Here is a 16,259-nt window from a genome sequence, read left to right on the forward strand (position 1 = left end):
CACATTAGATGCTTTGGAACAATAACAACATGGCTGTAAAAGACGATTTGGTCACCAAGACTAAAAGAGCATGTGCATGAAAGGGTTACTAGACAGATACAAGGTTCCAGGAACACCCCAGGGATGTTTTCTGTACCCAGGGTGAATGATTTTCTGGGCCACCACCATGGCGCTGCCCTGCACAGCCACAAACTCGCTCCCCCTAGTGTTCGCTGCACTCGGTCGCTAGAGGCTGTCAGCACTCACTGGCGTGACGCAGTTTCCGGTTCCGGTTGCGCACGGAAGTTGTCTCTAGTTTGCTGTGTAATTGCTGCTGGGTCTTTTTATCTGTCCGTGCCGCTGTGGTAGCTGTCCTGTCACAATGCCGGACTACTTGGGAGCTGACCAACGCAAGACAAAGGAGGAGGAGAAAGAGGATAAACCTATACGAGGTGAGGCCGCACCGGGGGGATTGTGTCCCGGAGGTCCGGCATCCAGTGTACTGAGTAGAGTCAGTGTGATGTTCCAGTCCTCCATACCCTCGGGCATGTGTATACCTGCTGACCCTCCTCCTAACCACATGTACATAAGAACTGTTGAGCCGTTACCCGTAGCAACCATAAATCTGCTGGATGTATCCGCATCTTCACCAGCAAAGAGACCGCTTACCTCAGGGGCTGTCCTTGCTATGCCACAGAATGCTGCACTGAGGGTTCAGTTCTGCTCACCAACTGCAGCAGTGATGTGCAGGGTATATGATGTGACTGCTGCAGCCATCATATACCGCTGAGGACAGTGCTTGGCTGCAGCAGTCATGTGTGTAACCTGTATGTCACCTACAGTCCTTGAACAAACCGCTTTCAGAAAACCCCTTTAAGGCTACTTCACACTTACGGCAGAGTGATCCAGCAAGCAGTTCAGTCACTGGAACTTCCTGCCAGATCCGGCAATCTGCATGCAAACGGACAGCATTTGTAGACGGATCTGGATGCGGATCCGTCTCACAAATGCACAGACCGGAAGGACGGATCCGGCACTAATACATTTCAATGTAAATTAATGCTGAGACCGGCATTCCGGCAACTGATCCGGAATTTTGGATGGAGATAATACTGCAGCATACTGCGGTATTTCCTCCGTCCAAAATGCCTGACAGTGACTGAACTGAAGACATCCTGAACGGATTACTCTCTATTCAGAATGCATGGGGATAAAACTGATCAGTTATTTTCCGGATTTGAGCCCCTAGGACGGAACTCAATACCGGAAAAGAAAAACGCTAGTGTGAAAGTACACTTAAGAGGACCTGTCACCATGAAGCCTGGTAATCTGCAGGCAGCATGTTATAGAGCAGGAGGAGCAGATTGATATACAGGGCCACATTTATCATTAAAATACACCACTATTGGGGCGTGAAAAAGTCTCAAGTTGCAGATTTGCGACTTTTTCAACGGTACTTGCACAAAAATTGTTGAGCAAGTACAGTTTTTTTCATCTGGCCTCGCCACTCTCCTGAAAAGGGGGTGGGGATGTCAGCCCCATTACATTTTATATTAATGAATTGCCATTGGTTGGCACATCCACCTCTTCTAAATGTGAGACAACTTCCTAGATTTCTTACATTTAGAACATTATGCCTAAAACAGGCGTAGAAAATGGTAAATCCCAGCCACGACCCACAATTTTAGACTAACCGTTGCACCGCAATCTGTGCCTGAAATACTCCTAATTTATTTTAGGTGACCCCCAAAGTTATCTAAACGTTAATCTAAAAATGTAACTAATAATAAAATAAAAATGATAAAAAAATAAACGTCATAGGCAAAATGACTGAACTTCTCAAAATTCCCGAACTATTAAATTATAAATGTATTTATCCTGTGTGGTGAAAGCTGTAACGGGAAAGAAAATAAATGACCTATTCGCCATTTTTTTTTCATTGCTTCACCGTCCAAAAAAATAGAAGAAAAAGTGATCCTAAAGTCCCAAACATTCCAAGATGGTATCAATAGAAACTACAGATCATCCCGCAAAAATTGAGCCCTAACACAGCGCCAGTGACAAAAACTATAAACAGTTATAGGGGTCCAAATATGGTGATTAAAAGAAAAATATTTTTTTTTCTTCTTTTTTTTCCAGTATTAAAACATAAGAAAAACTATATAAGTGTGGTATTGTTTTATTCATACTGACCTGGTGAATGAATTTAACAGGTCAATTTTACTGCATAGGGAACGTCGCAAAACAGAACCCATAAAACTGGTGGAATCGTGTTTTTTCCCAGCTTTCCACTACATCGTATGCAATATTAAGCGGTGTCACGTGAAAGTACAACTTGACTGGCAAAAAGAAAAAAAAAAAGCCTTCATACAGTTATGTGAATAGAAAAATAAAAAGGTTATGGACCTGTTAAGGCAGGGAGTAAAAACAGAAACACAAAAACTGAGATCCACAGGGGCTGAAAGGGTTAAAACCCCATTCTCTTTGCGTTCTATTGTGTGGCCCATTGTCTGGTGTGTTGTCACGTTTCTGAGGAGATAGTAATGGCTTTGTTTCTTTTATTCCAGCTCTGGATGAAGGGGATATTGCTCTGCTGAAGACCTATGTAAGTGGTACCTGCTGTATATGTAGGTGTACATGACGGCTGTAGATAGTATGGTTACTCAGCAGTTGCTCCTGAGAAACAACACCTTTAACTTTGGGTCCAAATTCTGGTATTTGGGTCTCCGGGAAGCAGCTTACTTTTGTCTGCCAGGAAATGTATTGTTACGTGCCTAAGGCTCCTTTCACACGGGCGAGTTTTCCGCGCGGGTGCAATGCGTGAGGTAAACGCATTGCACCCGCACTGAATCCGGACCCATTCACTTCTATGGGGCTGTGCACATAAGGAGTGATTTTTCACGCATCACTTGTGCATTGCGTGAAAATCGCAACATGCTCTATTTTGTGCGTTTTTCACGCAACGCAGGCCCCATAGAAGTGAATGGGGCTGCGTGAAAATCGCAAGCATCTGCAAGCAAGTGCGGATGCGGTGCGATTTTTCACGCATGGTTGCTAGGTGACGATCGGGATGGGGACCCGATCTTTATTATTTTCCCTTATAACATGGTTATAAGGGAAAATAATAGCATTCTTAATACAGAATGCTTAGTAAAATAGTGATGGAGGGGTTAAAAAAATAAATAAAATACTTTAACTCACCTTAATCCACTTGTTCGCGCAGCCCGGCTTCTCTTCTGTCTTCATCTTTGAGGAAAAGGACCTGTGGTGACGTCACTGCGCTCATCACATGATCCATAACCATGGTGATGGATCATGTGATGAGTGCAGTGACGTCACCACAGGTCCTTTTCCTCACAGAAGAGAAGCCGGGCTGTGCAAACAAGTGGATTAAGGTGAGTTAAAAAACAAATTATTTTTTTAACCCATTCAGCCCTATTGTACTATGAATTCTGCATTAAGAATGCTATTATTTTCCCTTATAACCATGTTATAAGGGAAAATAATACAAATCTACATAACACCTAACCCAAACCCCCGATCATTGGTGGCAGCGGAGAGTTAGAAGCATCATACTTACCTGCGAGCTGCGATGTCTGTGACCGGCCGGGAGCTCCTCCTACTGGTAAGTGACAGGTCTGTGCGGCGCATTGCTTAATGATCTGTCACTTACCAGTAGGAGGAGCTCCCGGCCGGTCACAGACAGCGCAGGTAAGTATGATGCTTCTAACTCTCCACTGTTTTTTAATGCTTTGTAAATGCTGTTAGAGGGGTTATCCCACCCCTTATAATGACCCGACCCCCCCCCCCAATGCATTGCAGGTGATGCTAGGAAGGCTCATCCCATCGCGGCCTGGCTATTGGCTGCTCCCCCCCCTGTTGCCGGATCTTTTGATCCGCTCGACTGGGAGATGCAGCTGAGGCCGTTCAGGGGATCCGGAGCGACGTTGGTGTCCTGGAGCAGGTAAGTATAATCCATACAAGGGGCCCGGGCATTGGGGGGTCATTATAGGGGTTGGATAACCCCTTTAAGAACAGCTCAGGTAAGATGGCAGCCCCCATAATCATGTTCAGAAAATAGAATAAAAAATCTACAATCAGAAAATAAAAACGGAATAGAAAAAAGGAGATGTTACTATCTGATTGCAACTGGTAGATAATATTTTTGGTGACATATGAATGGCAGAGTCACAAGCCTTCTGTTGTTACAGGGGCAAAGCACATATTCCCGGCAAATTAAGCAAGTGGAAGATGACATACAGCAACTTCTTAAGAAAATAAATGAGCTCACAGGTATGCCACATGGGTTTCATCTGAAGTAATTTGGGGGGAAAAATGCTCAACCGATTTAACTCATGTCCATTCACAATAGGTATTAAGGAGTCCGACACAGGGCTTGCTCCTCCTGCTCTGTGGGATTTGGCTGCAGATAAACAGACCCTTCAGAGTGAGCAACCTCTTCAGGTGGCCAGGTAAGCAGTCTGTAGTTATGGAGGTGCAGGTAACAATGAGCGTAGGACAAGCCTGGACAAATAGCTATTTGGCGAAGCCCATACTATCCCTGGGTATCTGCTAATCCAACCTTTACACATCACTGTCACCCCCTATAACAGTAAAGCATGTTTACAGGGGGCAGTAATGGTGCCACAGAGGGCATACAATACATACTTGTATGTGGATTTGCAATAAGACTGCAGCAGTTACAGTATATATTGTCCACTGGACCATTACATCACATGTGAATGCACAGTGCCAGCATGTACTTCCCCAGTAAATACACTGGCACGACCCTTTACTTCGCTAGTAGTCGCACACAGACACCATCCTTCACTTCTCTAGTAGTCGCACACAGACACCAGCCTTCACTTCTCTAGTAGTCGCACACACACACCATCCTTCACTTCTCTAGTAGTCGCACACAGACCCCAGCCTTCACTTCCCTAGTAGTCGCACACAGACACCATCCTTCACTTCTCTAGTAGTCGCACACAGACCCCAGCCTTCACTTCCCTAGTAGTCGCACACAGACACCATCCTTCACTTCTCTAGTAGTCGCACACAGACACCATCCTTCACTTCTCTAGTAGTCGCACACAGACACCATCCTTCACTTCTCTAGTAGTCGCACACAGACACCATCCTTCACTTTTCTAGTAGTCGCACACAGACACCATCCTTCACTTCTCTAGTAGTCGCACACAGACACCATCCTTCACTTCTCTAGTAGTCGCACCACAGACACCATCCTTCACTTCTCTAGTAGTCGCACACAGACACCATCCTTCACTTCTCTAGTAGTCGCACACAGACACCATCCTTCACTTCTCTAGTAGTCGCACACAGACACCATCCTTCACTTCTCTAGTAGTCGCACACAGACACCATCCTTCACTTCTCTAGTAGTCGCACACAGACACCATCCTTCACTTCTCTAGTAGTCGCACACAGACACCATCCTTCACTTCTCTAGTAGTCGCACACAGACACCATCCTTCACTTCTCTAGTAGTCGCACACAGACACCATCCTTCACTTTTCTAGTAGTCGCACACAGACACCATCCTTCACTTTTCTAGTAGTCGCACACAGACACCATCCTTCACTTCTCTAGTAGTCGCACACAGACACCATCCTTCACTTCTCTAGTAGTCGCACACAGACCCCAGCCTTCACTTTTCTAGTAGTCGCACACAGACACCATCCTTCACTTTTCTAGTAGTTGCACACAGACACCATCCTTCACTTTTCTAGTAGTTGCACACAGACACCATCCTTCACTTCTCTAGTAGTTGCACACAGACACCATCCTTCACTTCTCTAGTAGTTGCACACAGACACCATCCTTCACTTTTCTAGTAGTTGCACACAGACACCATCCTTCACTTTTCTAGTAGTTGCACACAGACACCATCCTTCACTTTTCTAGTAGTTGCACACAGACACCATCCTTCACTTCTCTAGTAGTCGCACACAGACACCATCCTTCACTTCCCTAGTAGTTGCACACAGACACCATCCTTCACTTTTCTAGTAGTTGCACACAGACACCATCCTTCACTTTTCTAGTAGTTGCACACAGACACCATCCTTCACTTTTCTAGTAGTTGCACACAGACACCATCCTTCACTTCTCTAGTAGTTGCACACAGGACACCATCCTTCTCTTACTCTAGTAGTCGCACACAGACCCCAGCCTTCACTTCCCTAGTAGTCGCACTCAGACACCATCCTTCACTTTTCTAGTAGTTGCACACAGACACCATCACTTCATCTTCTCTTGTAGTCGCAACACAGACACCATCCTTCACTTCTCTAGTAGGCGCACACAGACACCAGCCCTTCACTTCTCTAGTAGTCGCACACAGACACCAGCCTTCACTTCTCTAGTAGTCGCACACAGACACCAGCCTTCACTTCTCTAGTAGTCGCACACATACACCAGCCTTCACTTCTCTAGTAGTCGCACACAACACCAGCCTTCACTCTCTAGTAGTTGCACACAGACACCAGCCTTCACTTCTCTAGTAGTCGCACACAGACACCAGCCTTCACTTCTCTAGTAGTCGCACACAGACACCAGCCTTCACTTCTCTAGTAGTCGCACACAGACACCAGCCTTCACTTCTCTAGTAGTCGCACACAGACACCAGCCTTCACTTCTCTAGTAGTCGCACACAGACACCAGCCTTCACTTCTCTAGTAGTCGCACACAGACACCATCCTTCACTTCTCTAGTAGTCGCACACAGACACCATCCTTCACTTTTCTCGCCCATATTCCTTGGGGGACACAGGAAACCATGGGTATAGCTCTGCTCCCTAGGAGGCGTGACACTAAGTGAAAGCTGTAAGCCCCTCCTCCATCAGCTATACCCTTCAGCCTGGAGAAGAGACTGCCAGTTTTTGCTTAGTGTCCAAGGAGGCAAGACACCCCCTGCTTATGCAGGGTTGTTTTCCTATGAATTTTTTATTTTTTGCGTTATTTGTTGTTTTTAATTCGATTTTTTTTTTTCTACCTACAGGGACAACAGAGGCGCATTAGACCCCTCTGTTTCTCCCGGGGTTGAGTTGCGCCAGTGCCGGTAATTCCGCACTGCCGCCTCCCCCACAGAAGACAAGGTGGACCAGGGCAGCCTCGCTCCCCTGCGTCCCGCCAGCTCAGGGTCGCCCGCACGCCAAGTCCCTCCCCCGGCTTCCTGCCACTGCGGTGCCAGGAGCTGAAGGGGCGACCCCCGCTGGATGGACTGAGGCGAAGACAGCGTATGGTGAGAGTGGCTGCTCCAGCCTCCCCTTCCTCCCTCCCACCGCTGCTACATCCCCCATGGCCGCTGCTACATCCCCCATGGCCACTGCTACATGGCCACTGCTACATGGCCACTGCTACATCACCTTGGGGGTTAAAATCATTTTGCCGCGCGCGCGCGGCTCTGCTTCTTCTTCAGCGCGGCAGAGGGGGGGCGGAGCTTCCTACATGCGCTCCGCTACTTCCGGTTTCATCGGGCTCCACTTCTCAGTGCTGCGTGGAATCCTCTCTGCCGTGCGATCCTGAAGCCATTCATCTCCGTGCTGCTGCCTCTCCTCCACAGCCTCCTCAGTCTGTTCCCCTTACCGCTGCCGCTTGCATCATCCGGGTCTGGTAGGACTGTTAACCCCCTCCGTGCCACCACTTTTCTTTGGGGTCTCCCACTTTAAGTGCAACATCTCTTTTCCACCATGTCAGACCCTTCTGCAGCCGCCAAGCCTTGGTACCATGCCTGTACTGCTTGTAGGGAACCCTTTCCCCGGGGGCAGTCTGATCCGCACTGTACTGCATGCCGAGCTCCACCGCAGCCTCAGTTGCCCGCTGTGTCGCTCCCTGCTTCCTCTGACCCGCCTGACTGGGCTAGATCCCTGTCCCAGGCCGTGGAAAGCCTCACTCATGTCGTGGGCCGCCTAATAGACAGGCCACCTACCCCGCAGGACGCCTCTCTGACTGTCGCGCCCTCCGGGTCCACTGCTTCTGCCGCTGCAGCGGGTTCACTCTCTCTTAGTGACCCCTCCCGAGCTAGGCACTCTCAGAAGCGTATTAGAGTAGAGCGAGCCTCCTCCTCTGAGGCCTCACTCTCCCCCGCCACGCGTGCGCACCCAGACGGGCCTCTCCTCTCCAAAGGATTCGCTCTCTGAAGGTGAATTGGCGGTTTCAGATTTGGAAATGGACTCGGCCCCTGCCGTCCAAGCTAGCCTCAGCGAATGGTCAACTCATCTCTGATATTCGTGACACCTTTAAGGTGCAGGATGACCCCCCTAGCTCTGACGCAGCTAGCGTCTCCTTTATCAGACCAGGCAGGCCTCAAAAGTCTTTCCAATCCACTCTGATTTCTCCTCTGTGGTGTCTAAGGCTTGGCTCGCCCGGACGCCCGTTTTGTCAACCCCAAGAAGCTGGACATTTGTTATCCTTTTCCAGCCGATGTCGTGGCCACATGGTCTTTCCCACCCAAGGTGGACCCCCCTGTGGCCCGGCTGTCAAAGAACACGGCCATCCCTGTTCCCGACGGGTCCTCTCTTCAGTCAGCGGAGGACCGTCGCATGGAGACCCTTTCCAAGGGCATTTTTGCTGCCTCCGGTTCTGCTCTCAGGACCGGTTTTTGCCTCTGCTTGGGCAGGGAAAGCAATCTCTGCTTGGGGTGCGCAGCTGGAACAGGAGTTGGACTCGGACGTCCCATCCAGGACCTACGTTCCTTGGCCAGCTTATTATTCGGGCCGGGAATTTTGTTTGTGAGGCCTCCCTTGATGCGGGAGCCCTTATTGCACGCTCCTCCGCCCTGGCGGTTTCCGTCAGGAGGGAGCTCTGGCTGAAGGTTTGGAAAGCGGATGCTGCCTCCAAACGTTCCTTGGCGGGGCTACCGTTTGCGGGTTCCCGCCTTTTCGGGGTCCGCCTAGACGAACTTATTTCGGAGGCCACGGGTGGTAAAAGCACCCATGTTCCTCAACCCCAAGCCAGGGGCGCCCCCCGCGGACGCCCTGGTGCGTCTCGTTTTCGGTCCTCCCGCAGGGCCTCTGGGGCTCCCACCACAGCTGCCGCTTCGGCTCCTCCCCAGGATAAGCGTAGGAAGCCGTTTTTTTCGGGCGCAGCCCTCCTGGCGCAAGCCGCAGGCTGCCCGCACACCCGCAGCAAAGCAGTCCTCTGCCTGAAGGCGCGCCCCCACCCACCCGGGTGGGGGGCCGGCTCCTCCTTTTCAGGGACGTCTGGATGGCTCACGTCTCCGACGCCTGGGCCCTCGAAATTGTGTCCTCCGGATACAAAATCGAATTTGCATCCTTCCCTCCAGATCGGTTCTTTCGCTCCCGCCCGCCGCGGGACCCGAAAAGCGCGGCTGCGTTCTCCGCGGCCGTTCAAGCCTTACTGGACAGGGGGGTGATTACCCCCGTTCCTCTAGAGGAAAGGTTCCAAGGGTTCTACTCGAACCTCTTTGTAGTTCCCAAGAAGGGAGGTTCGGTGCGGCCCATTTTGGACCTCAAAAAGCTCAACCGTTTTCTCCTCCTTCGACGGTTTCGGATGGAGTCCCTCCGTTCCGCGGTGGCTTCCCTGGAGCAGGGAGATTTCATGTCTTCCATCGATATACAGGATGCCTACCTCCATGTTCCGGTAGCCCGGTGTCACCATCGCTTCCTCCGATTCGCCATGGGGGACCTCCACTTCCAATTTGTCGCCCTTCCCTTTGGGCTGGCAACAGCCCCCCGGGTGTTCACCAAGGTCCTGGCCCCGGTTTTGGCCTTACTCCGTTCCAGGGGTGTTTTTCTGCTACCGTACTTGGACGATATCCTCATCAAGGCTCCGTCCCTTTTTCAAGCGGTTGCCAGCGTGGGTCTCACTCTAGAGACTCTGGCGAGGTTCGGTTGGGTCATCAACTTCCCCAAGTCCTCCCTTCCCCCCTCCAGACAACTAGTCTTCCTGGGAATGCTTTTAGACACAGGAGCGGCGGAGGTACGTCTTCCCTCGGAAAAACGTCTGGTCCTCCGTGGGGCGGTTCGGGGTCTCCTTCTCCACCGTCGACCGTCCTTCCGCTTCTGCATGCGGGTCTTGGGGCAGATGGTTGCCTGCTTCGAGGCGATCCCATTTGCGCAGTTTCACTCCCGCCCTCTCCAACGGGCGATCCTCTCCTCCTGGGACAAATCGCCGGAGTCTCTGGATCATCCCTTCCATCTATCGCCTCCGGTGCGGTCATCTCTCCGCTGGTGGTTACAGTCCCCTCTTCTGGGCAGGTCCTTTCTGCCACTCAACTGGTTGGTGGTTACAACCGATGACAGTCTCTTGGGCTGGGGAGGCGTGTTTCCTCCCCGATCCGTCCAGGGCATTTGGTCTCCATCGGAGTCCAAACTCTCGATCAATGTCCTGGAGCTGAGAGCGGCCCTTCTGTCTCTACGACACTGGACTCATCTGCTGAAGGGTCATCCAGTTCGTGTACAATCGGACAACGCCACAGCTGTGGCGTACATAAACCACCAGGGGGGCACTCGCAGCGCTGCAGCAATGCGGGAGGTCACCAGCATTCTCCGCTGGGCGGAAGCCCACGTCCCGGCCCTATCTGCAATTTTTATTCCAGGGGTGGACAATTGGGCGGCGGACTTCCTCAGTCGCACCACCGTCGACCCCGGCGAGTGGTCTCTTCACCCGGAGGTATTCGAGGCCATTTGCCTTCGTTGGGGCATACCGGACGTGGACCTCATGGCCTCAAAATTCAATCACAAGGTCCCCGCCTATCTGTCCAGGGCCAGGGATCCGGGAGCTTGCGGAGCCGACGCCCTCGTTCTTCCTTGGCGAGGCTTCGCGCGCCCATACATATTCCCTCCCATCCCTCTCCTGCCCAAGGTCCTTCGGAAGATCGCGGCGGAAGGCGTCTCGGTGATTCTGGTCGCTCCGGACTGGCCCCGCCGGTCTTGGTATGCCGACCTCATGCTGCTCCTGGCAGACGCGCCCTGGCCGCTGCCCGCCAGGGAAGATCTTCTCTCTCAGGGACCGATCTTCCACCCGCGTTTAGGGTCCCTACGTTTGACGGCGTGGTTGTTGAGACCACCGTCCTGACACGTAGGGGTTTTTCTGCGGACGTCGTCCGCACCATGATCCGCGCCCGTAAGCCGTCCTCTTCTAGGATCTATTATAGGACCTGGAGGACCTTTTTGGGGTTCTGTGCCGATCTGGGGATTCCTCCGCTCCGCTTTTCTCTCCCCACCGTTTTGTCCTTCCTGCAGAGCGGACTGGCCCAAGGTCTGGGCCTTAGTTCTTTGAAGGGTCAGGTGTCTGCGCTGTCCATTTTGTTTCAGCGCCCACTGGCCCCCCTTGGTCCTGTCAAGACCTTCCTTCAGGGCGTGGCTCACGCGGTTCCCCCGTACCGCCCTCCGGTACCGCCCTGGGACCTGAACCTGGTTCTCTCAGCGCTCCAGGCTTCCCCTTTCGAGCCTCTGCGGACGGTTTCCTTGCGACTTCTGTCCTGCAAGGTTATTTTCCTTGTAGCCGTCACCTCTCTTCGGAGGGTGTCCGAATTGGCTGCACTCTCCTGTCTGAAACCTTTCCTAGTGTTCCACCAGGACAAGGTGGTTCTTCGTCCGGTCCCTTCCTTCCTTCCTAAGGTGGTCTCCGCCTTTCATCTGAACGAGGACATCGTTCTCCCCTCTTTGTGTCCTTCCCCTTCCCACCCGCGGGAGAGGAAGCTTCATCGCCTGGACGTTGTCAGGGCGCTCAAGATTTACCTGGAAGTAACCAGCTCTTTCAGGCATACTGACTCGCTCTTTGTGGTCCCGGAGGGGTCGCGCAGAGGGATGGCGGCATCCAAAGTTACTATCGCCCGTTTTGTCAAGATGGCTGTTACTGAGGCTTATCTCGCCAAGGGCAAGGTTCCGCCCCTTGGTGTTACCGCTCACTCCACTAGAGCGGTCGGGGCTTCCTGGGCTCAGAGGAATCGGGCTTCTACGGAGCAGATTTGCAAGGCGGCCACTTGGTCCTCCTTGCACACCTTCACTAAGTTCTACAGGGTGCATACTCATGCGTCGGCTGACGCTGCTTTAGGCCGTCTGGTGTTGCAGGCGGCAGTTGATTGATGCCTCTGGTGTTGGTTGAGTTTGTTCTGGTCCCTCCCTTCTGGGACTGCTCTGGAACGTCCCATGGTTTCCTGTGTCCCCCAAGGAATATGGGCGAGAAAAGGAGACTTTTGTATTACTTACCAGTAAAGTCTCTTTCTCGCTCTTCCTTGGGGGACACAGCACCCGCCCTTCATTTGGGTTACAGTTTTGGTTTCCGGCTTGGTTGCCCCCGTTGGGGCTCGACAGTTCTTTTTCCGGTTGGTGGTTATCTTTCACTACTTGGACACGCAACTGGCAGTCTCTTCTCCAGGCTGAAGGGTATAGCTGATGGAGGAGGGGCTTACAGCTTTCACTTAGTGTCACGCCTCCTAGGGAGCAGAGCTATACCCATGGTTTCCTGTGTCCCCCAAGGAAGAGCGAGAAAGAGACTTTACTGGTAAGTAATACAAAAGTCTCCTTTTCTAGTAGTCGCACACAGACACCATCCTTCACTTTTCTAGTAGTCGCACACAGACACCATCCTACACTTCCCTAGTAGTCACACAGAGACTTCATTTTTCCAGTAGTCGCACAGACACCACTGTTCATCACATCTCCAGTAGTCGCATAAACACCATGTCTCCAGTAGTCTCACAGAAATTACACTTCACCACGTCTCCTTAGTGGTCACTCAGACCTCCCCCCCCCCCCCCCCCCCTACTTCCTTAGTGGTCACACACACACCCTTCCCCCACTTCTCCGTACTCGCAATCAAAAATGGCAGATTTTGTTGTAGAAAACCTGCTACTGAAAATTGATTTCTGCAAGCCCTATTCAGACTAATGGAACTGATTTTCATCCGCAGAAATTTTCTGTAACAAAACCTGCTGCGTGTGAAGACACCCTTACACTTTCTACCTTCGCTAAATGTTCTGTAGTTTGTTTGTGTCTGTACAAGCCTCACCTCATGGAGCGGTAGATGGATATTGCCCAGAAATCTTGTTTGTAACCTGTATATTTTGGATGGTTTACTCACACACTGAGATAAATAGATCGCCATTTCCTCAGTTACTTATGGCTACTTATAGTTTTTAACATTATACGTTTTCCTTGCCCTTTGTTAACAAGGATAACCGCTGTAATATACAGAGAGGTCACATTTATGATAGAAGGCATCATTACGTCATCAAATATATGTGAAGAGCAGCACCACAGACACTCGCTTAAGTCTAAAGCTGAAAACATGTTCAATAACTGAGACTTTCAAGATAGCACTAAATGCAGCCCAGGAAGCTGTTCATTATGGCAGACTTAAGCGAGTGTCTGTGGTGCTGCTCTTCACATATATTTGATGTAATGATGCCTTCTATCATAATTGTGACCTCTCTGTATATTACAGTGGTTATCCTTGTCCTTGAAACAACTACATCTGTTAATTGCTTCTTTTTCTTTTTTCAGATGTACAAAGATAATAAATGCTGATTCAGAGGACCCGAAATATATAATTAATGTAAAACAGTTTGCAAAGTTTGTGGTAGACCTCAGTGACCAGGTTGCGCCTACAGACATAGAGGAAGGCATGAGAGTTGGGTAAGGGTGTTCTTTTTTTTTTTTTTTTTTTTTTTTTTATTAAAGGGGTTGTCCGGGATTAGGGACCATTGTTTAATAAAATTGCACATGCACACACTTTACATACACCCATGTCCTACCTTTTCAGCATGTTTCTAAAGTACCCTTTTTACCAAAAACCTTTATGGCAGGAAGTAACAGATTTCTTTCAGTCAGTGACGTACCGGGTCCCTTGCAGAGGAGGAAAGCTTCCTCTTCCGCTGCTCCGGGAGCCCGGTGACGTCACTGACAGCCTCATTAATTATTCAAAAGTCTAGGAGGGGCAGTAACTCTCCTGGCTAAGCTCCGCCCCTCCAGTCCGTTGCCGATATTGATGGCAGCGGCTCAGGAACGGAGCCGCTGCCATCAGCAGAGAGCGTTAGCTGTAACTGTAACAGCTAACACCCGCGGCATCCAGATCTATGTGGTTGAGAAGGAGGGAGCTCCCTCTCTCTACCATCGTGCCCCTGCTGCTGCTATTGCAACGGCGCGATCGTTGCCATGGCAACCGGACGCCTAACAAAGGCGTCCTGGTTGCTATGGACCTAAGTCTCTCTCTCCCCCTGTGCTGCTGCCCTCGCCGCTGCCAATAAGAAGTGACCACTGCGCCACCAATGAAGAAAAATGACCTGTAATACAAATACAGGAGGCGGGTGCCGGAATCAAATAGCCGGCACCCGACCTCTGTGACAGGGAGCTGCGATCAGCTGCAGTTGAGTTAACCCTTCAGGTGCGGTACCTGAGGGGTTAATTGTAGCTGATCGCAGCTCCCTGTCATAGAGGTCGGGTGCCGGCTATTTGATTCCGGCACCCGCCTCCTGTATTTGTATAAGAAACATTGGTGGCACAGTGCGCCCCCCCCAGTATAATAAACGTTGGTGGCACAGTGCGCCCCCCCCCCCCCCCCCCAGTGTAATAAACGGTGGCACAGTGCGCCCCCCCCCCCAGTGTAATAAACGTTGGTGGCACAGTGCGCCCCCCCCCCCCCAGTATAATAAACGTTGGTGGCACAGTGCGCCCCCCCCCCAGTATAATAAACGTTGGTGGCACAGTGCGCCCCCCCCCCAGTGTAATAAACGTTGGTGGCACAGTGCGCCCCCCCCCCCAGTATAATAAACGTTGGTGGCACAGTGGGAAGTGCCAATGAGGGTTAAAAAAAAATTAACTCACCTCCTCCAGTTGATCGCGTAGCTGCCGATCTCCTGTTTTTTTCTTCAGGACCTGTGGTGACGTCATTGACCTCATCACATGGTCCATTACCACGGTGGTGGATCATGTGATGAGCACAGTGATGTCACCACAGGTTCTAGAGAAAGACTAGGAGACGATCAATTGGAGGAGGTGAGTGAATTATTTTATTTTTTAACCCTCATTGGCACTGCGCACTGCACCACCAATGTTTATTCTATTGAGGGGGGGCGCACTGCGCCACCAATGTTTATTCTATTGAGGGGGGGCGCACTGCGCCACCAATCTTTATTCTATTGAGGGGGGGCGCACTGAGCCACCAATGTTTATTCTATTGAGGGGGGGCGCACTGCGCCACCAATGTTTATTCTATTGAGGGGGGGCACACTGCGCCACCAATGTTTATTCTATTGAGGGGGGGCGCACTGCGCCACCAATGTTTATTCTATTGAGGGGGGGGGGGCGCACTGCGCCACCAATGTTTATTCTATTGAGGGGGGGGCGCACTGCGCCACCAATGTTTATTCTATTGAGGGGGGGGCGCACTGCGCCACCAATGTTTATTCTATTGAGGGGGGCGCACTGCGCCACCAATGTTTATTCTATTGAGGGGGGGCGCACTGCGCCACCAATGTTTATTCTATTGAGGGGGGCGCACTGCGCCACCAATGTTTATTATATTGAGGGGGGGCGCACTGCGCCACCAATGTTTATTATATTGAGGGGGGGTGCACTGCGCCACCAATGTTTATTATATTGAGGGGGGGTGCACTGAGCCACCAATGTTTATCATACTGGGTTGTTGGGGGGGCGCACTGCGCCACCAATGTTTATTATATTGAGGGGGGGGGGGCGCACTAAGCCACCAATGTTTATTATATTGAGGGGGGGCGCCACCAATGTTTATTATTTGTACATGAGCCCTGATGGACTGTTTTTTTAGACAAATTTATGACAGCACACAGGCAGCATTCGTGTTTTTTAACTGCCGCAAAAGGGCTTATTCACGTGCCCGTGCTGTTGACCGCAAATTGAGGTCCACAATGCACGTGCACCGACCGTGGGCCAGCCACATACAGATCATGGACCCATTCACTTGAATGGGTCCAAGATTCATCCGTTCATCAAAAAGATAGAGCAAGTTCTATCCTTTTTCTGTGCAGAGGAATCGAATGGAACCCCAGGAAACACTCCGTAGTGCCCCATTCCAAATCTCATGATTTGCGGATTGGGTCTGCATCGGTGAATCATAATGCAAATGGAACGGTGCACATATATTGCGGATCCACCAATGCGATCCTCAATAAGGCTACTTTCACACCTGCGTTCAGGTGTCCGCTCGTGCGCTCCGTTTGAAGGGGCTCACAAGCGGCCCCGAACGCAGCCGTCCGGCCCTAATGCATTCTCAGTGGAGGCGGATCCGCTCAGAATGCATCAGTCTGGCGTCGTT

At 51.1% G+C, this 16,259-nt stretch overlaps 1 protein-coding gene across 1 annotated transcript in view; it reads left to right on the forward strand.

Moving 5' to 3' along the window:
* Positions 1-260: 260 nt before the first annotated feature.
* Positions 261-16,259, forward strand: part of PSMC2 (proteasome 26S subunit, ATPase 2) — a 37,267-nt gene continuing 21,268 nt past the window's right edge. Inside the window, 5 exon segments of the mRNA XM_040412529.1 lie at positions 261-431; positions 2,547-2,584; positions 4,191-4,272; positions 4,352-4,451; positions 13,472-13,603. Of these exon segments, the coding sequence (XP_040268463.1) occupies positions 362-431; positions 2,547-2,584; positions 4,191-4,272; positions 4,352-4,451; positions 13,472-13,603 (422 nt within the window). The 5' untranslated portion in view covers positions 261-361.

The sequence above is a fragment of the Bufo bufo genome, chromosome 1, assembly GCF_905171765.1.
Source record: "Bufo bufo chromosome 1, aBufBuf1.1, whole genome shotgun sequence".
NCBI lineage: Eukaryota > Metazoa > Chordata > Amphibia > Anura > Bufonidae > Bufo > Bufo bufo.